This window comes from Podarcis pityusensis, assembly GCF_964106645.2.
Source record: "Podarcis pityusensis genome assembly, chromosome: 14".
In the NCBI taxonomy this organism is placed as follows: Eukaryota; Metazoa; Chordata; class Lepidosauria; order Squamata; family Lacertidae; genus Podarcis; species Podarcis pityusensis.
In genome coordinates, this window is record NC_138039.1 from 18,050,162 (window position 1) to 18,077,000 (window position 26,839).

The following is a 26,839-nucleotide window of genomic DNA, read 5'->3' on the forward strand; positions in this document are numbered from 1 at the left end:
AGTTGATTGCCTCCATGTGTGGCATCATTGGGAAAGGAGGAGAGAGGCAGAAGGGTCTCTCAGCAAGGGGATTAATACTCAGGTGTGTGTTTTCTGCTATGTAGGGTTGCTATAAAATAGACACGGACAACTGTCTTCTCTAGAAACTGTAGAAGGTAGAATATTTATTTATTTAAACCAGGGCTGGGGAACGTGAGGCCCAAGTGCCAAATGCGGGCCTCCAAACCTCTGTATCTGGGCCCTGGAACTCTCCCCAAACCGCACCGCTGTGATTCCTGCATTGCAGAGAGCAGGACTAGATGATTCTTTGGATCCCTTTGAACTCTACAATTCTATGAATCCTCACTGCACTGCTAGTGTTTATGATTTATGGATTTATTACCCAGTCTTCACCCTAAGGTCAGGTCAATACAATTTAAAATACAACACTAAAAACAGTTAAAAACAAATTACAACCACAGGAAGAGTGGGGGTTGGGGTAGGGTGTCCTAAAAATACAGGTCCCAGATGTCAAAGACCAGGGTAAAGAGATGAAGAGGTGTGTCTTCAGTATACAATGAAAACCGTATAATGAAAGTGCCAGACACACCTTGGCAAGTGACCCATCACCATATTGGAGCTGATGTCATTTTTAGTTAATCCTTACAGTGCTGGCCTCAGGGGTATGAGGCTCAGCCAAAAACTTACATCAGCCATTGGAACAAGGGCATTGGCAAGATGACCAATTCGATTCTTCTGGTACAGCCAGGACATCAGTAGTATCCCAAGAGTCATGTCAATCAGAAGAGAAAGAAATATGTTGGCTTTTCTGAAACCAGGGTAGAAATAAATAAATTCAGGTTCAAGGCAAGAGAGGAATGGCTAGATTTTTGGCAATCCATATTTTTTCTCTTAATATTGTTATTGTACTTAATGCTGTTATTGTAAACCATATTGGAATTAGTTCCTACTGAAAGGCTGTGTATAAATGCTTTTAATTAATTAATTGCCTATAGAACACAAACTATAGTTTAAAATTTCCAAACAGGCAGGTAAAACCATGGCTTAGAGCTGCTTCTTTACTTACACCTCCAGGGGCTTCTGGAGGTTAAACAACAAAAGCAACAATGCTTGTCAATTCAGACATTACACCAAGCCACAGCACTAACCATGGTTTGAAGTGGGTTTGCAAACCATGCTTTCTGGTTCTTGGGACTGTCAGCTGATCCAAATGATGGTTTCCCAGTTCAGACTTTACACTAATTCAGCCTCCGCCAACCTGGCGATTTCATGATGTTTTGGAGTACGATGCCCATCAGCTTCCTATGGCTGTGCCGGCTGGGGCTGATGGGAACCGTAGTCTAAAATGTATAGAGGGCACCAGGCTGGCAAAGGCTGTATTGACTCAAGCTCTGACAGTCCAGCATCACTCAGCACTGAGGCAGGCACAGGGGTCAATTCTGATAAAACTATTTGCACACCACCATTATGAGGAAAGACTGCAGCTCACTGGTAGAGTATTCACCTTGCATGCGGAAGGACCCTGGAGAGCTGCTGTCAGTCAGTGTACATAATACTAAGCTACATGGACATAATGGGTTTGACTCAATACAAGGTATCAGATGTTCCAACAGCTGCATTATGCCAGCAGATCCTGTATGCATCTGGTAGAGTGGTCCATGGGACTGGATCAGTTCATTCAGTAAAGGTAAAAATACAATTTTTGGATTGGTTTTTCGGAGCTAAGAAGATTCAAAACTCAAAAAACCCAAAGCGATTCAACCAAAAACAACAACAACAACAACAACAACAACAAGTCAAATAAAAATATAAGGCATACAATGTAGTTGTTGGGTCATGAAATGCTGGATGTTCTCAAGGGGGTATCTGAGGTCACTGCAGCTGGGGAAGGAGCAGAAGGTAGGCGCTGGTACAAATATTCCCAACAGCTGCGTCAGTGCTTGCCAGGCTTGTTTCCTGGGCAACCTCTTTTCTGCTAGACAGAAATGGAAGTTGTGTGGGTGGGAATATGGGGGCACACATAAAAATATGTTCTAATCTAAAACTCTCAGGTGCAGCTGTATGGACCATAAGCATCATGGAACAGAAAGGCATTTCCGGAAAAAGACCAAAGCAGACAAACAGACAGCAATTATATTTTGGGCAACAGGATAGTAGTCTTCCACCTCACTCATAAAAAACCCCACAAAGTCAGCCCTAAGCATTTCTGTGCTATAGTTAATCAACATATCCCACAGTTTTTAGCTTCAGGGAGCTCTTTCCAAGTTGAGCAAGGCCATGACAAAGCATGGCGGCTGGTCCATCAGGGTACATGGTACATCCTCATTCTGTCTTTAGCCAGCCTCTACCTGCCTGCCTTTACTTTGAAAAGGCCCAGAGGCTGGCACTGCCTCTTCCTTCTTAACCTCAGCACTGCCACTGTAGAACTCTGCAGGGTGGAGGATGGGGACAAAACTAGAATTAGCTGGTTTTGTCTGCCATTGGCTCTGCCTCTGCCTCCTGTTGGCTACCCAACTTTCCATCCTACCAGTCCCAATGGCCACCAGATGACACAATGCTCCTGGCTTTTAAGATTTCAGTAGTTATTGCTTACAAATGTCCACATCTTTCTTGAATGCTGTAAGGGCTGGAAACAGGCTGGGTTTGTGAAGTTGGATTTGCCTACCAGCTTGTCACAGATCAGCATATACAAGAAGGAAAGAGAGAAAGAATATCTCACTGGGCTGTGCCAGGGTGCCTGGGCATGTTTGGAGTAGTTATTTGGTTCCTGGGCAATACTACTAATAGGAACTGTGAGAGTTTTTGTGTGAATAGCATAGTTTGTTTTGATGTATTTGGACACAGACCTGTTCACATCTACCAGGAGAATTCCCACCTCTAGGCCTTACCTCATTAGCTGCGTCTGATTTGGAGCCTTCCGCCTGCTACTGATAATTTGGAGGTGCTGCAGCCGGTGCCCCAGCTGCTCACAAGTTGACAGCTTGCTCCAGATGAAAGACAAGGGCCAAAACGTCAACACTCTAGATTTGAAAACCAAAAAAGGCAAAAATGTCAGTCAATGAAAATGATTGTGCAAGATTCCCAGGACTCCCCATGCTTCTTCAGATGAAAACACCTGAAAATTCTGAAATGCTGCAGTGATCACATTATAATACCTTTACATCCAGAATCCATGTCTTCTCCAGACCCCTCAACCAGCCATTTGGGCCTCCATGGAAGGGGATCTCTCATGAATGAACAGTTCACATGCCACCAGATTGGATTTGCACTGTTACACATTCCCATTGTTACCTGGTTGTCACACAAATGTATCGGCTCAAAGGCATCAGTAATAACCATTAAGCTGGTAAAAGCCCAGCAGAATTCATGGTGGGCAGCCCCTGAGGCCTTTTCAGCTACCCTTCACAAAAGGTTTGTCAGGTTCAAAGCCTCAGAGCTCATCTCTGTCTGCCCCACCCTGGAAGCTGAGGTGCATCCCCAGTAAATGCAGCGCAGGGCAATTCCCCGCTCACATTCCCCGAATTATTCTGCACTTTGCTGCAGCCCACCACCTTGGAGCGAAATGAACGCACATCCGTTCAATTGGCCTGCCTGGTAACAACATCTGAAGTGACAGAGGAAAGAAAGTGTCGCTTGTTGATTGCTCTAAAAGACCCAATGGGTGGCAGCAGCCTAGGGCTAACTGCTCTTCTTGGAGACATAAATAGGGAGACATACAAAGTCATGTTGGAAAACATAATTCCCTTTTAATATTTCCTTTTATTTCAGAATTACCGTCTGCAGGACCTTATTTTACCACAAGGGAATTCCAAAGCACAAAATAGAAACAGAAGTGTGGAAAATGTTGTGCATGGGTTTTGTTTTGTTTTTGTGTTTTTTTTTGTTTTACATTTTTAAATCTAATATCTAGGGTTGCAACCTTCAATCAGTTTAATTAATTATATAGGACACTGTTAAACTTAATGATGAATAATCTGGAATTAGCAACCATTTGAATATGACACCAGATTATTCAGGATGGTATAATCCTAAACAGACTATGAGGAGCTCTAAAGTGCTTTTCAGATAATGTTTTTGCTTGTGGCATGCTGAACTGTAGAAAAACCGTAAGTCTCTTTTTTTGGGGGGGGGGGGGGACTAACCCATTTCCACCTGAGAACACAACTAGGCCTTCTGAATTATTTAATCCAGGATTAAGATTTCTGTTCAATATTTTAAATGCAGAGCAGAAAGACCAGCAGGATTTACCTAGAAACTCTTCAACCCATGTTGCTTTTAATGGAGAATGTGATTACATTTGTAAAAAACCATATCTCCTTATCAAACAGCTTCCCCTTTAAGGCTTGTGATAATATATTTCTTCTGTTTCATTCCTTATCGGCATTAGTTTCTGCAACATATATATAAAACCAGTTCACATCCTGTAACACATTAAATAAATATGATAGCTCATGGAATTCTCCTTTATGTTTCAGTGACCAAAAACGCTTATTTGGCCTGGATATTATTCCAGAATACAATTTTCTGGTAATACAAAAAGTAAAAAAGAAAAAAGGAGTAAATTCTGTATAACAGCAATATAGTGGTACCTCGGGTTACATACGCTTCAGGTTACAGACTCGGCTAACCCAAAAATATTACCTCAGGTTAAGAGCTTTGCTTCAGGATGAGAACAGAAATTGTGCAGCGGTGGCGCAGCGGCAGCAGGAGGCCCCATTAGCTAAAGTGCTGCTTCAGGTTAAGAACAGTTTCAGGTTAAGAACGGACCTCCAGAACGAATTAAGTTCTTAACCCGAGGTACCACTGTATGTTTATTTAGCCAGCCAAAGTATCACAAAATAGTGTGCAAGCATTTCAGTTCTCCCGAACTCTTATCTATCTTCATTATAACTAGCCTGAAGGAGGGTTCTAGAAAACTTTTTTTTAAAAAAAGTATACTATTTTGTTATATTTTGTTGACTTAATAAAGGTATTGCCCCAACACAGATTTTGCAATTTGGTGGGAAATTGATAGAGAACCACATTTGCAGTTTAGGAGTGAAAGGCTACTCCCTCGTCCTTCTCTCTGACACTATAAAATAATGAATGCCCATCAATCTGTTCTTTGAATTTTATCCAATGTCAGTCATACCCAGAGTATGCCATAAGGTGGTGCTAAAGAGCAGGATATAGTTCAATGTAGTATGGGGGGGACGACTCCTGTGAGATAGATTTCTATACTTATATTGGCATCCATTTATAGTGTGGTTTCATTTAATTTTCCAAGCAAAAGCTGAAATTTTCCGCTTCAATTGAAAAGCTGCATTACAAGCATCATATAGGAATGGTGTCTATACTATTTATGGCACACCCTGTTTCAGTGACTATACTGTCTTAAACTGTTTTTAATTTTTAACTTAATTAATCCACCCTGGGACATGCTAATGAAGGGCAGGTCATGAAATAAATAAATAATAGGACAGCAAAGTTGTGTGTGCAGTCCATATCCTCCCTTGTGACTTGCAGCCTGCTCTCCAACCTCTTGCATAGGGAAGGGTCTTCCCGTTCACCCAAATAAGGTAGACAGGAGGCCCCCCAGAGAGTAAACAGGGATCCAAGGGTTCCCAGACAATTACAGACCACTTGATTCCCTGCAGCTCCATGATCTGACCTTCAACTAATGCTCCACTGAGCTGCTAGAAACTGGTCACATCCAGAACTGCTATAACTGCTTCAGCTCTACCCAGTGCTTTTTTTTTCTTTAATAAATAAATAAATAAATAATGTTTAGGAGTACTCTCATTTTGACTCAAGAAAATCACAATTTTATAGTTCAAATCTGGGAAAATAAATACAAAAGTAAAAAGATTCACAAAATATTTAGGGCTATGCATATTCCTGAGTAGCCCCCCCCCAAAAAAAAAGCACTGGCTCTACCGATTACCTCTGGTAGCAGAGATTCATCTGCATGCACAAGAGTTTGACACAAAACCTCCCTTCCTGCCCCGGTGTTCCCCCCAGGCATTTGAAGACACGCTGAAAGCTACAAGTTTTACACATCAGGCAGGAAGTATGAAAAAGCTGGCTGTAATATTTCATGACAGTATTAGTCGGTTGGAAACCTGTTGAGGAGTTCTACTCTCTATAGCCTGAGGCAACACTTGCTGCAATGGTTTGCTCATGAATGCTTTAGGTAACTAGTATCCAAATGGAATTAATCAAAGCTGCCCTTTACCAGCTTGGAAACAATACTTCAATCCCCCGGTTTTGGCAGCACAACCTGATCTCACTTGAAGGCCTGCTGAGCTTTACAGGGGAGAGCTTTTAAACTTCACTTCCATTCAGAATTACACTTGGCCATCCTCCAGAGGCTTTCCCATTGAAAACAGGGGAAGAATCCAACATCAGTGGCATTTCAACAGGGCTGGGGATTGGGGCAGCCATCTTCCCCCTCCTTAGCCTCTGTGTTGCCCCTTGCTGAACTCAGCAAGAGAAGGGACAAATGTAGAACTAGTTAGCTCTGCCTATCATTGACCGTGGCTTCACCTCCTGTTGGCCTCCCTGCCTTCCGATCTTCCAGTTCTAACAGGCACCAGCTGCCACTGGAGTCTACACTTCAAATAACAACCACTTTCACAGCAGGGACATCTACAGAAAACATGTCAAATGTGATCCATGTTCAGAAGCCAGGGAGCTCCAGCCCAGTCAAGACTACCTGGGGAATGTACACTGTTAAGGACACACTTCTTTCATTGACAGTTCTGACATGTGGCATGAAACACAGGTATTGTTGCCAGCGAATCAGTAAACATGAAACAGTGTTTCACAGCAGGTTCATAGTGCTGATGGATCCAGCTCTGTCACTGCAGGCTCAGGTAGCCTCAGTGGCTTGAAATGCCGTTTACCAGCTGCGACTGGTTTGACAGCTATGGCCATCCATGGGCCAGGAGAGCCTGGCCACAGTTGTTCATGTACTGGTTACTTCCAGATTACTGCAATGTGCTCCATGTGTGGCTTCCCTTGCACTTGTTCCAGAAGCTGCAGTTAGTGCAGAATGCTGCAGCACGATTGCTGATAGGAATGAGGCCTTATCAGCATATGACATCTGTGCTCAGAGGTCTGCTCTGCTTGGTGATCTGCTACCGGGACGAGTTCAAGGTGTTACCATTAGTATATATAGCCCTTAACAACTTGGCACCAGTTTACCTACGAGATTGCCTTGCCCCATATGTGCCCACTCGACTGCTTCAAGTGGCAGAATTGGCACTTTGCGTTGAAATAAATGTATTGTTGAAATAAATAACTAAACGTTGTAGATTAGTTTTGGTTTTTAATCCATTGTAAAGCAATTTCACCACTATACATTCCTAAACCCCAAACAACTTTACTGCTATACATGTGTAATTCCTAGACAACTTGGGCCCAAAGTACCTTAAGGATAGCCTGATTCCTTATGCTCTACCTTGATCACTGAGGCCTTCTGATGGGACACTTTTTGTGGTCCCACATGCCCCTGGGCTTTGGATGGTACTTACCAGGGGCGGAGCCTTTAGCGTGGGTGGCATGTATTGATCTGTACGTGTAAATTAAGATGGATGTATTGATGTTTATTGTATTGTTAATGTGAATTGATGCCTCTCCATTTTATTTTCCTTGTGCGCATATGACTTTTCTGACAATATGAAGTCTCTGAAAACCACTGAACTAGGAAACTGACCAGAAAAACATAATATTGCATGTCAAAATATTACAGACATTTTTAAAAACCCAACTTTCTGATTTAAGCTATGCATAAAATGTGTTTGATTTTGTTCCTATTCATCACACATGACATACCTGCTTTTGCAGACTCCACACACAAGTGAAAGTAGGAAAGTTATCAGCATACATGCAGGAACAGAGGCCTGTTTCAGCAGCTCCACAATAATACTGGCTTCTACTCCTTCTGACTGCCAGTGAGTGAGCTTGACAGGCCCCTCGTCATACCTGTCCTTCATGAATAGTAACTTGCTCTTTGCAACCGTGTCAAACACGGCAACTAATTTGGAAGCCTCCACTGTCCTCTGATCAGAAGAAACAACCTGGTCCTGTGCAGGGTGAAGCTGTGACAGCATCACTTTACGCTGGTCATAATAAACCAAGATATTTTCATCTTCCTCATTGCCATTAGAGTCTTTCCAAGAGGCGGAACAGCTCCAAAACTTGCTTCCTTTCTCCTTGCTGAGTTGGATCCAGGGGTCATGTGAAAAAATGGTGCCAAGGTCTTCAAGGAACCTGTCCAAATTCTCTTCCTTTGCTTGCTTGGTTTTAGTCCATGAGCCCAGCACAGACAGCTTGACTTGTGTTGCATGCTGCATTTCGGAGAGATACTGCTTTACCTGACCAGGAATGAAAGGGAAGTGGATCACAGCCAGGATAACAGCGGAGTTCTGTTCTGGGATCCATCGTCCAACCAGCAGGCCACTTTCAGCTGCTGAGCAGCAAATGGGGAAGAATATCTTAAGCACCATGATCTGGAAGCTTGGAAATCAGAAAGCCTGGAAATAAAAAGCACACACGCAAATAATGCTTAATACTTATGGGTCGAAGCACAAGGGGCAAACCAAGAGAGTGGTAATGTTAACTAAAGTTAAGAAACAGTGCTAGTGTCATTTGAAGATGGCAGAAGAATGGCAGGTACCTGGCCAGGTTTTGTAAAAGCCAAAAGGTTTAAAAACAACTCTAAAAATGTAGTCAAAGCAACCAAATGAAACTCTATAGCCAGCATAGGAATTCCCCCCCAGACATTTATGCTAACCATCCTAAGAACTGCCACAGTGTATCAGATTAATCATCCAAATTTGAAATCCAGTTGTGAGTTATACTTCAAAATAAGAAGTGTGTTTTACATATAGGAAAACATTTCATTTGATATGTCTAGTCAAACACTGGCTTCACTCCAAAAATGTATGTACAGTGGTACCTCGGGTTACAAACACCTCGGGTTACAAACACTTCGGGTTACAAACACTTCGGGTTACAGACTCCGCTAACCCTGAAGTAGTCCCTTGGGTTAAGAACTTTGCTTCAGGATGAGAACAGAAATCGCGCGGCAGCGGCACGGCAGCAGCAGGAGGCCCATTAGCTAAAGTGGTACCTCAAGTTAAGAACGGTTTCAGGTTAAGAACGAACCTCTGGAGCAAAGTTTGTAACCAGAGGTACCACTGTATTTATATTCTCATGTACATCCTCAGATTGAGAACACTGAGGATCTACTCTAAGCCCATTCCTGATGCACTGTGTTCATCATAACACAGTGCTAGAGCATCTACCTTGCACGTAGAAGGTCCCAGATTCAATCCTTGGTGTCTCCAAGTAGGGCTGGGAACGCCCATGCTGTAACTCCAGAGAGCTGCTGTGGGTCAGAGTAGACAACACTCAGCTTGGTCACCCAATGATCTGGCTTGGTGTAAGGCACTTTCCTATATTCCTATGCATCCATGCTCATGTCATTAAACTTCATTAGGTCAGTACTGACAAACCTATTGACAATTTGTGGCTAAGGTTGTCAGCATTTTCTTGGGCAGGGTTGCTATGCCTTTAGCAGCAGCACAACACAAAAACTTAGCCAGTAAAGCTGTTCTCACCACTTACATCCATGCCAGGAAAATGTTGCACCAGCTAACTTTCTGCATTATCAGGCACAGCTATTAATTGTGCCTTGTATATAGGTTTTGCCACTTACCTTTCACCTGTGCTTTGAACAGCAGCTTGATGCATACGCATTTAAAATGTGAAGGTTTTCCTACCACTTAGTTTCATGCTGCTAATTGGTTCAATTCTACCTTAAAGGCACAAGAACCAGGCCAGTAACAAAGGGAGTGAGTCTACATATATCCTATGTGAGACACTATATAAAGTAGTGCAGACTCCTCAGATGAAAGGCACTAAGGCAGGCATATATTGCATTATTTAGTTTTTTAAAATCACTCTGAAATCTAAGGTGACATCAATGTTTCAGTTTTTATACACAGAAATGAAAAATTGACCCTGGAACTAACTGACACTGTCGCTTTAAATAACTCAGCAGTATCAAACAGAAACACCATTAGCAGCAAAGGTGGGGGCAAGCCCAGAGTTAACAACATCCGGAAAACATTGTCCTTCTCTGTCCTTCAGCAAAGCAAAAAACTCCAACCACCCCTCGGGCAGTATGCTCTGTGATGGGTCCAGTGATTGGAAAGGAAACCTTACTGTCTGTTTATGGAATATATACTGAAAGGGAGAGATACAGAAAATAGATGTCCCTGCTAAAACTTTCCAATTGATCTACGGTAATATCTATGATTCTGACATTTTGCTCTGGAAAAGAAATGCAATTTGTTTGCATTCCGAATGCTTCTCTTCACCCTGGCTGATCTACTCAGAGACACCACCACCGCTACCAGCCTGTCAAATGATGATGCAGGAGGCAATGTCTGTTCATGGATGAATTCCCAACCCCTTGAGGCAGAAAAGGGATGTCTGCTTGGTACATGTCCCGTTACTTGTAATGTGGAGAGGACCACTGTTACTGGTACTAAGGGCCAATTCCTCTCCAGTCCTTTCACTTATATAAGGGTTGAGGAACCACTAGAGGATGTGTGCAGCCAGGAAGATCTTGGGTGCACAGCTGCAGGCAGAGAGTGCACCTTATAACAAGAATAAACAACAAAATGCATAGTGTTGCAATTCCCCTCCAGTGGACTGTAAAAGAAGCATTCAATGGCCTCTGAAATACTTGTGTGCGCGTGTTTACGCACATACTTTGGGTGGAGGGACAAGCTGGAGCTTCCAAGAAAGCAGGATTTTTTTTTGGGGGGGGGGACTACACATTATATTGGCAAACAAAAGTTTGGTAGATCACAGGGGCAGAGAGGGTATTTGTAGAAAATAAAAGGCAGGCAGAAAGGCAGGCTTAATCTTTTCCATACCACTAGGTCTTCACTATAAAAGCCCTTTCTCTGCCCATATTTTTCCATCAGAAAAGGATCCAGAAATTTGGGGGGAGGGGGCTTGGGCTTAAAAGCTGTTGGTCTTGGAGAATTTATGTGTGGGGAGGAAGGAATCAGCGGGTGAGGGAATGGTAAGGATTTGTCCCCTGCCCTACAAATGCTTCAACTTGGGACACTTCAAAACTCTCCCTTCTAAGGCAGCCTGGCCCTTACCTTCAACAGTGAATATGTGGATAGAGCTGGCTGTCAACTGGCCCAATCCATACTTTGAAAGCTCTCTACAAGCAGGAGAGGTGCTTTTTACTTGTGTGTTGACCCTGATTGTTCCCCACCACCATTGATCAATGCCCCACAATACAAAAAAGAACCCCATGAGTAGAAGGGCAAGTTTTGTTGGGCCTTCATCAGGATAGGTAAAGGTAAAGGGAGCCCTGACCATTAGGTGCTCATCAGGATAGAATTTCATAATTCCAAGGAAGCCCATCCAGGGTAGGGCAGGTTATAAATAATAAATCATCATCATCACCACCCCAGAGGCAAAGTGATTCTAATCATCAGGGGAAGGGCTCAGGGGCAGAACACCTGCTTTACAGGCAGAAGATCCTGGTTCAACCCTTGATAGGTAGGATTGAGAATATCCCCGAGAGAGCAAAACGGACCACTGGAACTAACTGACACTGTCACTTTAAATAACTCAGCAGTATCAAACAGAAACAGAGGCCATCCAAATGCAGCATTACCCCATCATGAACACTTTAGAGTGTTCAAGGCACTTCATATACATTATCTTGTAATTATTACAGCAACCCTATAATGTAAGTCAATATCACTATATCCTTTTGCCAATGGGGTGCTTGGACTGAAAGAGAGAATGGTTCACATAAGGCTTTTTGGTGAGTTTGTGGCAGAGATTTGTAGCTCACATAAGCACTGATACAAAATTCAAATAAGAGAGGGTTACAGTTTACAAGTGTTGCAAAGGTGCGCAGCTATCTGAGATGATGTGGAGGACTGGCCACATTTCACTGTAATATGACATTGGGCCCAAGTGCTTTTCTGTCACATGAAACCCAGTCTACATAAAAAGCTCCCTGACATTGATATACACTGACTTAAAGGCAGAAAACAGGTATCTCCCTTTCTCTCACTCTAGCAGTCTAAACATAGTAGGGTCAGGTAATGCCACATTAATTAATGCCTACTATGACGTGAAGGCAACAGCACTCTTCCCATTTGTGATTGCCAGCAACTGGCTTTCACGGGCATATTGCCTCTGACAGAGGAGGTATAACGTTATCAGCAAGGCTAGTTGCCATTGATATAGTCCTCTCCTCCATGAATTTGTCTAACCTCTTTTAAAGCATCTCAAGTTGGTGGCCATAACTAATTCTTGTCAGAGCAAATTCTGTAGTTTATGCACCGTGATGTGACGTTCTTTCTTTTTTCTGTCCTGAATGTTACGAGAGAGAGCACAACGTTCATTCCATCAATTTTCTCTACACCATGCAGAATCTTATACATCTCTATCATGTCTCCTCTTACTCACCTTTTCTCTACACTAAAAAACCCAAAATATAATTTTAGAAATAAAAAAGGCTTAAGTAGTCCCAATGTAGAGGATAGCATATGCACCTTGATTTGCAATTAAATAGGAATTTTCAGCATACAGAGTTTGCATGGTGTAATCTTGCCTTTTCTCCCAACAGATAACCTAAGGTGGCATGCACAGGGTTTTCAGGCAGTATCCCACTCAGACACCAATCAATACCAGAATTACATAGCCTCAGCAAGGCTAAGCATTTTATACCTCAAACCAGATGCTAGAGCCAGTATGAATGGAATTTAGGGAACTATGAGTATTATTAAACAGAGAAACTCAGGTTCCAATACTCTCTCAGCCACAAAGCTCACTGGGTGACCTTGAGCCAGTCACTCACTCTCTCCGCCTGGCCTGCCTCACAAGACTGTCATGAGGATAAGGGGAAGAAAGGGAATGATACCACTCTGAACCTTGTGGGAGAAGCGCACAATAAACGTGTAATTAATTAATAAATAAGCCTATGTGCCTTTCTCCAGCCTGGAGGATTCCCGCCCCCCTTCCACTACTACTCCACTATACAGAAGCCACAATTCTCAGTCACCTCGGGTTTGGGAAACGCAGCAATATGCACAAGTATAACTCAGCTAGCCTCGCACAACCCACACAAGCCTTAGTAGCCCAATTACGGTGACCAACTAGCCAGGAGGGGGAAACCTGCCTGTCCGGCTCTTATGCCTTTAACAGAGGCTTATTTTGCAGGAAAGAGCAGGTGAAATTTGGGGGGAGGCATAGAGATAACATACTAGCACCCGCTAATGGCCGCAGAGCAACCCAGTCATTGGGTCAGTTCAGCAGCTGGCAACCCTGGTCCCAATTCCATCCCACCATGCCACGCCGCGGTTCCCCCTCCCCCTTTTTGCATCCTTTTCTCTCCCAAGCCGTCAGAACTCCCCGCCGCTCGCCGACGACACTTACTTCCTCCCGCTACTCCTTCTAGCAGGCATAAAAGAAAAGAAAGAGCCCGCTCCTCTTGACATTCAAGCCACTTCCGGGTGCTACAGGCCGGTTGCTAGGAGACGCAGTCCGTTCCTAAGAGCGCTCCGTAAAGTCCTTGCCTAATTGCGTTCCGGACGGACCCCCCGGTCTCCTGAAGTGGCGTTCTGTTTGATTGAGTTCATTGTTTTAAAAAGGGCAGCAGATTCCTGAGGTTTCCGGTAAGAAATTCTACCAACTCATTTTAAAACAATTTATTTCGTCCCATTTAGCGGCCCGGTTTTTTTTTTGCCAGCTCTTTTTTTCCTACGAACATTTTCAGTATCCCCAGCTGTTGAGGAGGGAAATCTTTTCTAAGGCTCTCTAAGACTTTAAAAGAAATATGAGAGAGCTAATGTACCTTTGATTTATTTATATTTACTAATTAATCTGAAGAATTTACAAGCCACACGCTTTCAGAGCTGCTTACAATAAAATAGCAGAACAATAAAAGAAATCCACTTAAAGATATCAGGTGATGCCAAAATGCAAGCAGATTCTGTACTAAGGCAGTACACCCCAAGCTAGCAAAACAAAAACAAGGTATTTTATATCTGACATGAATTTGGCCTGTGATGTCATACTGACCTGATCAAGCCTAAAGTATCCCAGAAGGTAGAACAGGTTTATAAACAGCAGAATACTCTTTCCCGCTCCCAAGAGTAACTACCAGTAATTTCCTCTACAAAACTGGGGAAGGCATACAAAATTCAGCCGTTGTATACCACACCCCTGGGTGGAACCCATTCTTTCCCTCCAATTCAATGTCTGCATCTCCCTTCTTTTTGATAAGCTTCGTCTCTTCTATTAATTCTGAGAACTGTAGCTTGTGCCTTCACATTTCTGTTGGAAGCTGATAGCACTAGAAATTTGTTCTGTGCCTTCCTGTATGTCTTATTTGCAACCATCCATAATAAGCAACTTCACCCATGTGAGTGAGGGATGTGGGTGTTTATCACATTCATTGTATTGTTTTTGTTACCTGTTTTTGAAAACAAATTCCTACCAGGTCATTAGTCCAAAGGCCGAGCTTTTCCTGCCCAGTGGCCAACCATATGCCTGTGGAAAGCTCACATGCAGGACTCAAGGGCCATGTAGCTCTTCTGCTGGGTTCTCCCAGCAACTGGCAGTCAGCAACTGGATATACTAAATTAAGGAGAAAAGTCTGGATTTTAGGTTAGTGCATTTGGAATAATAAGGTGGTCATGTGTGCAACTTTAGAGCCCTCTATTTGCAGGCATTCTCTATTGAAATAGAGGAAGATGTTAATAAGCAAAATGCTGACAAAGCAACACATGCATGGATCATTTAAACATTTTCTGCCCTTATTTTCCTATTGCTTCATCGTAATTGCATGTATCAATGTATCCCTTTACATTCCTCACAAATGAAGTTAGTCACAATTTAAAATATGAAATGTAGACAGCATATATTTTTGCTCTGAAAGTAAACCCCAAATTGCCTCCCAGTTAATATGGTGCAATATGTGGCATCCATTTCTAAACGTTATGAATAAAAACAAAATAAATAAGACAAGAAACAGTGGGGAGTCTTTGACCTCTTTTATTACTTTGACCTTCTGACAGTCCGCTATGGTCTGTGATCAGATAATTTTATTATAATTTACTCTAGTTGTTAACATTACCAGTGACAAATATAATTCAGCTAATCTTACTTTTCATGAAAACATACATTAGAGAAAACTTTCTCTTTAATAATAATGGCATGTCTGTGGCTCCTAAAAGGCTCTGGCTCTTTAGAAGAACCAGGTTTCTTCCTCAAGGGCTATACTGGGCCAGCCCTACCATTGGGCAGGGTGTGACAGTCACTGTTAGATGCCAGGGGCAATGGCTGGTGTTGGAGGACAGAACTATATGAGCTTCACAGCCTGCCCTGTAGCCCCTAAGCTAGCTTCAGATGTGGTAGTACAGCCTTCACCAACCAAGTGCCCTCCAGCTGCTTTGGACTACAACTCCCATGCCAGCTAGGGCTAGCCACAAAGGTTATGTTCTACCTCTGCTGTCAGTGGCAGTATGCCTCTGAATACCACTTGTTGGGAATCACAGGTGGGTGATTTAAAATCATTTTAAAACAAATTGCAGTCAAGAGAATAGCACGGGCCCTAAAACTATATATATCACGTGTCAAAGGCCAGGAAGAAGGTGTGTCTTTGGCATAATGAAAGTGCCAGTCGCATCTCTGTGGGGAGGAAATTCCACAATGTAGGGGCTGCCACAGAGAATGCCCTCTCCAGGCCACCTTGAACTTCTGAGGGTACTGGAACTACCAAAAGGGCCCCCTCTGCCAGTCATAACATCCAAGATATGGATATGGGTCAGATATTGGGATCTAAGCTGTTTAGCTTGAGTCCACCATGTGACAAAGGTGTAGTTTGCTGCAGCAAGTCCTTTTGAGTGCTAGAAAAACTTGGATAACTGACTGTACTGTCAGATGAGGTAGTGTGGCAGAGGTCAATGCAGAAGATGCCTGGAGGTGAATGATGGAATAATCCTACTCTGCTCTCCCTCTAGGTGTTAGGTTTGGACTGTCACTAGGTATACAAAGATTGTCAGAGCTGTAATGGGGTCTCACACGGTACTTGAAGACTTTGACATAGTTATCTCCACTATCGGCAACTAACAGCAACCCCTGGGTGGAACAAGCTATTCCCATTGGTCTCTGCAGACCTTTAGATACCAGGCAGATGGGAGACCCACTCCTGGGAAACAAGTGGACTTTCTGGTGCTGTTCATCAGCCACAATGATGTTGCCTTCTCTATCAGCGCAGACCCCGGAGGGATTGCCAAAGCAGTGGCCATATTTGCTGCTGATGGAAGAGACCAGTTTGTGGTTGCTACTGAAGAGCTTGACATCACCACATTCTTCACTCACCACAAACCCTCCTTCTGGGGCCAAGCACACGTAGCGTGGCCCACGCAGGTTGGAAACAGAGTGGGTACTTTGCACCTTGAAAGCACGGTCAAGGGCAAAGCTATGAACTTTTCCTTCCGTGTAGTCGGCCACCAAAATCTTTCCAGATGTATCCACTCCAATTCCCCTGGGGGAACAAAACTTTCCAATTCTTAGCCATTCTCCCTTGGAGAACTTGGAGTGGTTGTTGAAGATGCGGACAGTCCCATTGACCAGGTCTGTAATTGCCACCATCCCTGCCCTAGTCACGGTCACGTCCTCTGGCAAAAAAGTCTCATTCTTCTTCCATTCCACACATGGTATAGACTGAAAAGTTTGGCCTGAGCGGTTGAGGAAGTGAACCCTTGGTGCATTTTCACTAGTCATGTAGATAAGGCCATCGAGTGAGCAGTGAATTCCACACACACCTCCATAATGGTTGCCGTTGGGGTTTGGGATCTGCTGCACCAGTTCATCTTGCCGGTAGTAAAGGGAGTTTTTGATATTGTCCAGGTCATGGCAGATGACCTTGGCTTTCTCGGCCAGCTGGTGCACTTGGTGTTCTGTCACCATGCCTGTACCAGGGTGGCTGTTCAGGAGAGGGCTGGCTTTCTGAAATGTGGCATCTGATTTAACTTGGAGGGCATAAACAGTCCTCAGAAGTTTCTCCTTCCGTTGTGTGTCTTCCAAGGTATAATCCATCCTTTCCCCCTTTCAAAAAGACAAACCACAAGCAGTTTTCAAAAATATAATGCAGTTTGTATGTTGCTATTATGAATATATGCATTTTTATGCACACAGTACCCTAGTGCTTGGCTGGAGAACAGCATTGCAAAATTTAAAGAAGTGCAAATCTCAAAGGATGATGCTGTTTCAGTCTGTGTATTGTTTAAGTGTGGTTTAAGCAGCCTCACCTTTAAATGTGAACTGAATCATATTTCTCCCCCATGTCCCTACCCTTTGCATACTTTTAACCCTGCCACTCCCCCAAGCTGCAAAAAGTCCAGGATTCTTTTTATTTTTGTATACACTACATGCTTAAATCACCTTTGAAGCTCATTATTTCTCTCAAATAATTCTGGACACAGTACTTGCTTAAGGGTTTGCTGGGAATTGCAACTCTGCAAGGGGCAAACTATAGTGCCCAAAATTATTTGAGGGGGGAAATGGGCTTTGAATGGATTTTAAAGGCATAGTGTGTACACAACCCTAAATTTCCAGTATGTGATTAAATCCCTCCCACAGAATAATGATAGACTGGAGGTGACATAAGAAACCCTTTTGGATCTACTGCAAATCACTATCCATCTCCCAATGGATCCAACTCTATCTAATACCACCTTTTGAGCTGAGCTCAAGCTTTTGGGTGGCGCTGTGGGTTAAATCACTGAGCCTAGGGCTTGCTGATCAGAAGGTCGGTGGTTTGAATCCCCACGACGGGGTGAGCTCCCGTTGCTCGGTCCCTGCTCCTGCCAACCTAGCAGCTTGAAAGCATGAAGTGCAAGTAGATAAATAGGTACCGCTCCAGCGGGAAGGTAAATGGTGTTTCCATGCGCTGTTCTGGTTTGCCAGAAGCAGCTTAGTCATGCTGGCCACAAGACCCAGAAGCTGTATGCCAGCTCCCTCAGCCAATAAAGTGAGATGAGCGACGCAACCCCAGAGTCGTCTGTGACTGGACTTAATGGTCAGGGGTCCCTTTACCTTTACCTTACTTCTGTTCTGGGGAAAACAGTTTTGAGCAATCCTGGGGTTATGGATTTGCTGAGCAGTGCAGGGTATTATCTGTCACCCAGGTGCCTAGACCATTAGCCCAAACTGCCAGACTACAGGCTCAAATAGTAAATAGTCTTAGCTGAAGTAGGGAAGAAAGTTTAGGACTACTTACCTGTGATCAAAGTTGCCCAGACTGTTCTCTTTCCCCCCTGGTTTGCAAACTGCTCTATAGAGAGACTTAGAGTATTATCCTGTTTCCCTTCAAATATACCACTGAGATAAGTTTCCCAGGGCTCTGTTGTTAGTGACAGGAATTTGCTGCCCATTGGTTGTGTCAATAGGATTGTTTTGCCAGGGTAAACACAAAGGCACTCAAGTTAAAATAGACAAGAGCCCAGGGGCAGCCCATCCTGTTTTGCCACCTAAGGCAAAACAGGAAGGTGCTGCCCCTGCCCTGCAACCAAAGCCTTACTTATCACGGTTGTGGGGCTGCGGCTTCTGACTTCTGGTAAGATATTGCAAGAGGTCCAGGAACCCGGAAGCCACCCACCGTGACCCACCGTGTATTTTGCACAAGCAAGAGTTGCAAATGCATCTCCTTTCCTCTCAGTTCAGCATCCCCTGAGTTGCTGGGTCTGCACGTTTTGAGTTGGACCTATTTCTTCAACAGTGGTGAAATGAAATAAATAACTGAAGTTGACAAGTAAATAAGCCTGTCTCAGCTGGACAGTGGGAAGGCTGTGGGAGGCTTAAAAAAAAAAAGCATCTCCCACGGCAACGGACTCTGACCTTTTGTTGTTGCTTTAAACGCTGAGATAAACAAACATACCAACTAGGCCTCTGGCGCCCATTCACCTTTCTGAGGCTGAAGGCCTGTCAAGGCATGTTTGAAAGCCACCCCCAAGCCTCTAGCGACACCTCGGCCATGGGTTTGTTCGTGCTTAGGCTCTCTTTGCCTCCAGTGGGAAGCACAAAATGGTCCCCTGTCCCCTCCATTTCTTATCTACCTCTACCGCCTGTAAGGCAGGGTGTGCGCGAATCCATTTATTAATTATATTTTTGTGCCAGCTTCACGCTCACAACAACAGCCTTGTGAGGTTGCTTAGGCTGAGAGAGAAATAATGATTGCCATCCGATCAACCAGTGAGCTTTGCTGTTGCTGTGTCGGAGCTTTGAACCCAGGCCACCCGGACCCTGGTCTATATTGCCTTTGAGCGCATAAGGAGACACAGCCATTGGGGCTAGTAGCCACTGATAGCCTTCTTCTCCATGAATTTTCCTAATCGGCTTTTAAAGCCATCCAAGATGGGAGCCCTCACTACACTACCAATAAGGCTGTTGAAATAATTACTGAGACAACATACAAGGAAGCACTAGAAATTATGTAAAGCAGGGGTGGCTAACCTTTGGCCTCCCAGATGTTGATGGGCTACAACTCCCATTGGCCCTGACCATTGGCCAAAAACATCTCAAGGGCCACAGTTTGCACACTTCTGCTGTACCTGCTACATTACATTGGCTTTCTTTAATAAAGCTGATCTGTACATGGTCCCCATGAGCCGAAGTAGTGTCTTGGGGTGTAGGCTGAGGACTGTGAACAGGTAGAGAAGCTGAGGCATGGAGAATGAAGGAGGTGTATGGGAAAGCTCCTGTGGTGCCTTCAGGGAAGGCAGGACGGGGCTGAAATTCAGGGTCCCTCTCAGGCAAGTGAGCAAGAGGGCACCCAAATGCTTGCCACATTTTAAAGCAATACTCATTTGCATTTAAATGTGGAATATGAATTATCCCAGTAGATATTGGATTTGAATTGATTTTCTGTATGCACTGTTGATGTTTTAAACTGTTTATATAAATGTGTTTTAAAAATAAACGCAATGAGGAGGACTCGAAAGAAACCTCATAATGCTTAAGATTTTCATTCTTACCATAGGGTGCTTCCAGAAGAGGGCTTCATACTGTAAATGAGTCATTCAGGTATCACAGAAGGGTGGTGACAGTGTTGTTGTTTTTAATTAAGAAAATCAAATTTATTTTCTTGAAGTTGGTAAATCTGGATTAAATGGGGTAGGGAGAATAAAGGCTGACACGTTTATGTCACTAAGATCATGTGGATGCAGAAAGGAAAGGAGAAGAGAAGAGAAGAGAAGAGAAGAGAAGAGAAGAGAAGAGAAGAGAAGAGAAGAGAAGATGTGTTTGAGAAACATCATTCCATTATAAACACAGGCCTGGAAGCACCTCCTAATTTCTAAATCCAAAGGTTTTGTTGCAGTTTCAATGATGACCACTAGAAGGATCCATCAGTCCAACTAATAAATGAGAGAACGTAACGTAAAAACTATTGAGTGTATTGAGTGCTGGATGTGGGTGTTGGTAGGGGAACTTGCACACCTTCATTGCAATGCATATTTTAAAATGAGAAATCCAGCACAAAGCAAAATGGGGATATACGAAGAGTAGACATAAATTAAGTTATGCATTAATGCATTTAATTTGGAGATAAGGAGGAAGCCTATCACTATCTGAGGAATGGTATTTGGAATAGTCATCGCAGGGTAATCCATGGAGAAAGAAATGGATTATTTTTTAAAAGTGGAATAAATGTATGAGTGATTTTCTCAAATCATTTTTAATTTGATTTTTCAGGTATCCCTCCTTTGAGCATCATAGGGCTTTGTGGTGGTTTAAAAATAATAATAAAAATCCTGACATTTTAGGAACAGGATTGTTTCCACACTAGAGTCTGTTAGCACTGCTGAGGCATGATTTTTCCACAACCAGCCAGGAGCAGAGTTAATATGGATGTTTTGCACTGCACTTAATATAGTGCAATATTATCCACCTTTGTCCCACGTGGCCATGAGTCTTCAGTAATGTTTACTCAGGGCTGGGGACCCCTGTCCAGCAAATGGCCCACCATCTCTTTGAGGCAAAGAATGTGCTTCAAATGTGCTTTAAAGGTATACAGCACTTTGTATACAGCCTAGAGAACATCTTTGATCCCAACAGCCATGGTGGTTCATATCCCCATGCAGCCATCAAGCTTCCTAGGTGACTTTGGCCAGTACCTCTCTCACAGACTAAACCTACCTTATTGTGAAGATAAAATGGGTGGTGGTGGTGGTGGTGGTGAGAACCATGTATGGTGCCTTAAGCTCCTTGGAAGAAGTGTAGGAGAGAAGTGTAAAAAAAAAAAAAAAAGAGTTCTATACCCCAGGGGGAGAGAGGTTAATCCAGACTTGGTCTTTTCTCCCTCCTGCACTTGCTCTGGGGTGCCTCCAGATAATCAGTTTTTTTGTGAGAGGGATTCAGTCACATACTGTAAATATAGGTTTGTGCAATTAAAGTGGATTAAAGCACTCTCTTGCAACAAATCCACTTTTTAAAGGTTGTTTTGTGGTTAGGAAAGTGCTAAAGAAAGTGTGGAATAACAAGTAAACTGATGGAAAGATGTATAACCTCTACACAAATTCAGGATGCACACTCCTTGTCTTATAATCCTACCCCCCCCCCCATGGATTAGAACAAATGCTGAATAAAGAACAGACATTGTATAACCTCCACATAAACTTTGAGCAAGCAGTTCAGGGTGAATGCTCAAAAAACAATGGTCTGGGGGAGCCCAAGGTTTTCTTCTGCCTTTGCCCTTCTCATTTGACCCATTTGTCCACCCCAGAGACCCAAATGCAAACGTGAGACAGGTGCTCTTGTTGGTATGGGAGACTGGGACAAGGCAAGCTTCCTTCTTCGTTCACCTGAGACCAACTCAGATGCCTATCAGCTAGGCTGTACCATAAAGGAGAAGTAATGGCTGACTATCAGATTTCCTTAGGTTGACCAAATAACCATGTAATGTGGCTGGCACTGGAGCAAGCTGGGTGTCCTCAGGGCATGATCTGAGCAATGATAAGTCTTGCAAGTCGCTCAACTCCTATCCAATTATCTAAACACAAAGGTAAACACTTTGCTTTTTGAACTTGAAATCTGACTGCCTCACTCCACGCTCTCTCCTCCAGTTCATAAGCAGGAAAGGTTCTTCCTCCTCCATTGTTTCATTTGCCCAGCAGCTATGTTGTTGCTGTTCTCAGAAAACGTTTTTTTTTAGTATTCATATCAGTATTACTGTTGCTACTAGTTAAGAGCAAGGAGTCCAGGCGTGGAGGTGCTTTGCTGTTCCACATCTTCTTACTGACTTACCGGGTGACCTTGGTAAAGTTGTCTTGTGTTGGAGCCTGTGGGCCTCTCCTCCAGACTCCAGTGTGTGTATTCTGCAAACGCCATTGTGTGATCAAATCCACCATGTGTTGATGGCCACCTTATAGAGCGATTATTATTCTTTAAAGCCAAGGGAGGTATCTGCCCTGCCATGAATTGTGTGGAGACAATAGAGCAGGGGAACTGCCATCAGATCTAATTTTAATCTTAATTTATGTGGCAGGAGGATACCTTTTTCGCCAAGATTGTGGCCAAGGAGGGAAAGCTGAACCATGCTCCCCCCAACTCTGCTACTTTTGTTCAGTAGGAAGAGGCATCAACAGGGTTCAAGGATACCTTCTGGGCAAAGGTACTCAAAGCAGGAACAGTGAGAGTCCTGAGGACCAGACAGAGAGACCTGGAGGGTCCCAGCTGGCCCCAAACCTGAGGTTCTCCATCCCACATGTAACATGTGCTTATGCCCTTCAAGAACAACAAAAGAATGAGATCCGACAAATGCAGCATGTGTAGCCTTACTGGTCACATGCAGTCAGGACAAGGTAGATCTTCTGGCCCGATTATCAGCTTTAAGCACCATGTGATCTTAAGACAATGATCAGTGGGTCAGTCAGGTGCTGTTGCTATTTGCACTTGGAGTGAATCCAGGCTCTTTGCAGTAAACCAACAAAGGCCAATGATTCAGAGAAAAGAGGCGATTGCCATTACCAGTTTAGGAAATACAGTAGTACCTCGGGTTACAGACTCTTCAGGTTACAGACACTTCAGGTTACAGACTCCACTAACCCAGAAATAGCACCTCAGATTAAGAAGTTTGCTTCAGGATAAGAACAGAAATTGCGCGGCAGCCGCACGACGGCAGCAGGAGGCCCCATTAGCTAAAGTGGTACCTCAGGTTAAGAACAGTTTCAGGTTAAGAACGGACCTCCAGAACAAATTAAGTTCTTAACCCGAGGTACCACTGTAGGTAGGTAGCCGTGTTGGTCTGCCGTAGTCGAAACAAAATAAAAAAATTCCTTCCAGTAGCACCTTAGAGACCAACTAAATTTGTTATTGGTATGAGCTCATGGAAGCTCATACCAATAACAAATTTAGTTGGTCTCTAAGGTGCTACTGGAAGGAATTTTTTTTATTTTGTTTTGGTTTAGGAAAGACAGTGAAATTAATCTTAGCCAGTGTTCTGCAGGGCTTAGGGTGAGAATGTGTTTCTAATAATGAGGCTTAGCCAAATATTAGACAATTCTATTACCAAAGCTTTAACAGCTAAATGGCTACCATAGTGAAGGAACGTCCAAACATTTCAATGTGCTGGGAGTCCAAGTGGGAGCTATTGGAGGGTGCTCTCGCTCAGGGTTCCACCCAGCCAATTCTCTTTCGGGAGATTCCATTCCATTCCCCAGTTGTCCATTCTCCCTGAACAGTCAGTTAGCAATTTTGTGCCCACTAGTCACACCTGTTTTCAGGGTTCCCCCTTAAGTAACAGAGACCAGATCCATCAGTCACACTTGAACTTCTCGTTACAAGGACTACTATTGAATTTTTATGAATTGGCGCCCAGGTTTGCCGCCCCTCCCCGTTTGTGTCATGCTGTTCAGGTGGTAAATCTGCAGACAGTGACTGCCCATCTTGTTTTAATTGACTGGTTGTAAGCTGTTCAGGTACAACCTGGGTACAAACGCTCTAAATATATTATATATATACTGCCTGCTAATACCTCTCTCTTGGGTGATGCTGTTTAGGCAAGAGATAAACATCAGAAGGAGAGGGAATGATCCATGTTACTTCATTGCAGAGGCTGCCTCTGCAACAATAGCAATAATAACCCTAGCAAAGAGATCAGGCTATTCACTTCCACTCATTTTTTAAAATTTAATTTATTTATTTTTTACATTCTTTAGACCTGTGGACAATAAATAACACATAATACTCTTTATCCCACCCCCACCCCAGTGACATCCCTCCCCACAGCACCATACACTATAAATAAATAAATATAGCATGTATCATTTATTCACCAGTGTTTTGCCATTGACTGATGCACGAAGTGCAGTGGGGTGTTGCCCCAGCATTGGTGTTTGAGTGACTGTTGCATTTCATGGGTGATTGTGGTGGTGGTGGTGGATGCTGTGATAGGAAGTGTGGGCAAACAAGACAAGGTTGTGGCAAACTCTGGACGTGCCTCCTCTCACCCCAGCGTTTGGATGTTCACAGCTTAGCTTTTCAAATCGTGGAAATGTCCTCCTACATTAACATCGCTAGTAGAGCACTTTGCTGATAGACAGCATGGCCTCCTCTGCACCACACACTTAAAAACAGTAATTATACCACTTAAAACAGCCATGGCTTCAAAGAATCCTGAGAACTGTAGTCTGTGAAGTGTGCTGAGAGTTGTTAGGCGATTCCTTGTTCCCTTCAAAGAGCTCCAATTCTCAGAGTGGTTTAACAACCAATCCCTCTTCCCAGTAAACATTGGGAATTGTAGCTCTTAGAGGGGATATGGAATCGCCTAACAACTCTCAGCACCTTTAACAGACTACAGTTCCCAGGATTATTAGAGGGAAGTGGTCCTGCTTTCAATGTAAAGTGCAGATGGGGCCTATGTCATCCACTGTCAGCTTCCAGATTTTGTTGGAGGGCAATGGGGTGAGGGACCTCCAGCCTATGAGCATCATCAAGCCTCCCCATGTAGCCTGCAAGGCTGTTTTGGCCAAGCCACATTCAGCTGCCCTGCACCTGATGTCACATATTATGTCAGGTGTGAAGCAGGTAAAGGTGCAGCTTGGATGAACAAGTGCCTGCAAAGCCCCTTGCAAGCGTTTCTGAAGCACCAGCTATCATCTGATTGGGGAGTGCTTTTTTTGCAAAGCACACCATCAAAAATAGGTTACCTGGTGTCATTTTGACACCAGGTGATTGGCAGGTGGGCAACCCTACCTGCCTGTCAAATTTAGCCTAGCCCACAGGCTGAATGTAGCTTCTCATTCCTGGACTACACCTGGGATGCTGAAAGCTGGCCACAGGTTCCCCATCCCTGGCCCATGTGATAACATTTAGCACACATTAAACTACTTTTGGGCTCTTAGCTTGACATCCTTTTCTGCAGTTGTGATCCCTTATTCCTGTGCATTAGGTAAGAGAATATGGCAGGTCCTGCCTTTGGAAAGGCATTCCTTACAAATGGTTGGACACACACACACACACACACACACACGCACACACGAAGAGCCCTGCTGTATTGGAAGAATGGTTCCTATTGTCCAGCATCCATGTCTTACAGTGGACAACCAAATGCCTCTGGAAAACCTAAAAGCAGGACTTAGTAGTTATTGCTCCCTCACAGTGGGCATTCAGTGGTATACTACCACTGACTCCAGAGTTTCTGTGTAGCCACCATGGAGCTAGGAGCTGAAAGTTGTTTGAGAAAGTTGCCCATGGTGCACATGTTTTTATCACTCTCCAAAACCTGCCAACCTCCTTTTTCGTGCCCAGAAGTGGAGGCCACAGCCCTGTAGCAAAGTGTCTGCTTGGTGTATGGAAGTCAGCAGGATCAGTCCCTGGAAGCCACAGGTAGTAAGTAACCTTTTCCCATGGTTAATTTGATGATGAGGCTTTTGAGTTTTATCTGTGAGTTTTCCCCGACCTTCCTGCTTCTATGGTACAGCAGAAGCATTTTTAGTGCCTGCCTTTACCATACTGTATTTATGGTTCTGATGAATGTTAAGCTGGCTTGGTGAATCTTTGAATGGTGAAGGCAGCGAAACAAAAATCCATTATATTTCATTAATTTGACATGTCTTGAAAAGACAATGGACTGAGATCTTGGAGAGCTGCTGTCAATCAAACCAGATAGTGCTTGGTCAGATGGGATAATAGTCCAGCTTGATGTAAGGCCACTTTTTGTGTATTTGTGTATCCCTGATATGATGTGCATAATGCCATCTCCCTCATGCTGCTTCCAGCTCTCTAGAAACAAAAGAACAAAAAACCCAACCCAGTTGCCTACCTTGGATGCCGTTGCCAGCAGAGTGCATCCAGACTGTTGCTATTTTAGGGTGGGATTCAATCACATGCCAGCATATTCAGGATGTGCTATTATAGCTGATTGGGAGCTCATGCACAACAAACCTGCTTCCTCAAAGAATCAGGCTTATGTGTGTTAAGGAAAGTGACCAGAAAGTATGAAATGATACTTGCTTTTGTTGCAATGCCATCTAACCTCCCTGTAAACAAATCAGGATGAATATTCAATAAACAGGTCATCTGGAAATACCCACTGTGGATACAGCCTTGAATACAGTTCTGTTCCATAATAGTCTCTGCTGACAATTGAACCACATTGTTAGCCTGTGTTGTGTAAGTATGGTGTTTTTGTTTGTTTGTTTTGTTTTAAAGAAACGAAACGAAAGCAAAACTAGCAAACAGCTTCTGGCATTCTAGTGATGTAAACAACACTTCCGGCAAACTAACACATTATGGTAAACTC

General features: G+C 43.7%; 2 protein-coding genes across 4 annotated transcripts in view; both read right to left on the minus strand.

Moving 5' to 3' along the window:
* PIGQ (phosphatidylinositol glycan anchor biosynthesis class Q) overlaps window positions 1-14,191 on the minus strand; it is a 33,111-nt gene extending 18,920 nt beyond the window's left edge. The window contains exons 1-4 of one of the 3 annotated variants that reach the window (XM_080981979.1): window positions 14,113-14,191; window positions 7,816-8,516; window positions 2,889-3,020; window positions 688-808 (exon numbers count right to left, since the gene is read on the minus strand). In XM_080981979.1, the coding sequence (XP_080838105.1) occupies window positions 688-808; window positions 2,889-3,020; window positions 7,816-8,489 (927 nt within the window). In that variant the 5' untranslated portion in view covers window positions 8,490-8,516; window positions 14,113-14,191. Of the gene's footprint in view, window positions 1-687; window positions 809-2,888; window positions 3,021-7,815; window positions 8,517-12,302; window positions 12,322-13,467; window positions 13,582-14,112 lie in introns of those variants that run through there. The other 2 variants (XM_080981978.1, XM_080981980.1) reach the window with 2 other exon arrangements.
* An 880-nt stretch (window positions 14,192-15,071) lies between these two features.
* On the minus strand, window positions 15,072-19,554 carry NHLRC4 (NHL repeat containing 4). Its single transcript, XM_080982038.1, has 2 exons — window positions 18,320-19,554; window positions 15,072-17,145 (listed from the first exon to the last, which is right to left on the minus strand). The coding sequence occupies exon 2, from the start codon at window positions 17,134-17,136 to the stop codon at window positions 16,036-16,038; it is 1,101 nt and encodes a 366-aa protein (XP_080838164.1). The 5' UTR covers window positions 17,137-17,145; window positions 18,320-19,554; the 3' UTR covers window positions 15,072-16,035.
* Between the last annotated feature and the right edge of the window lie 7,285 nt (window positions 19,555-26,839).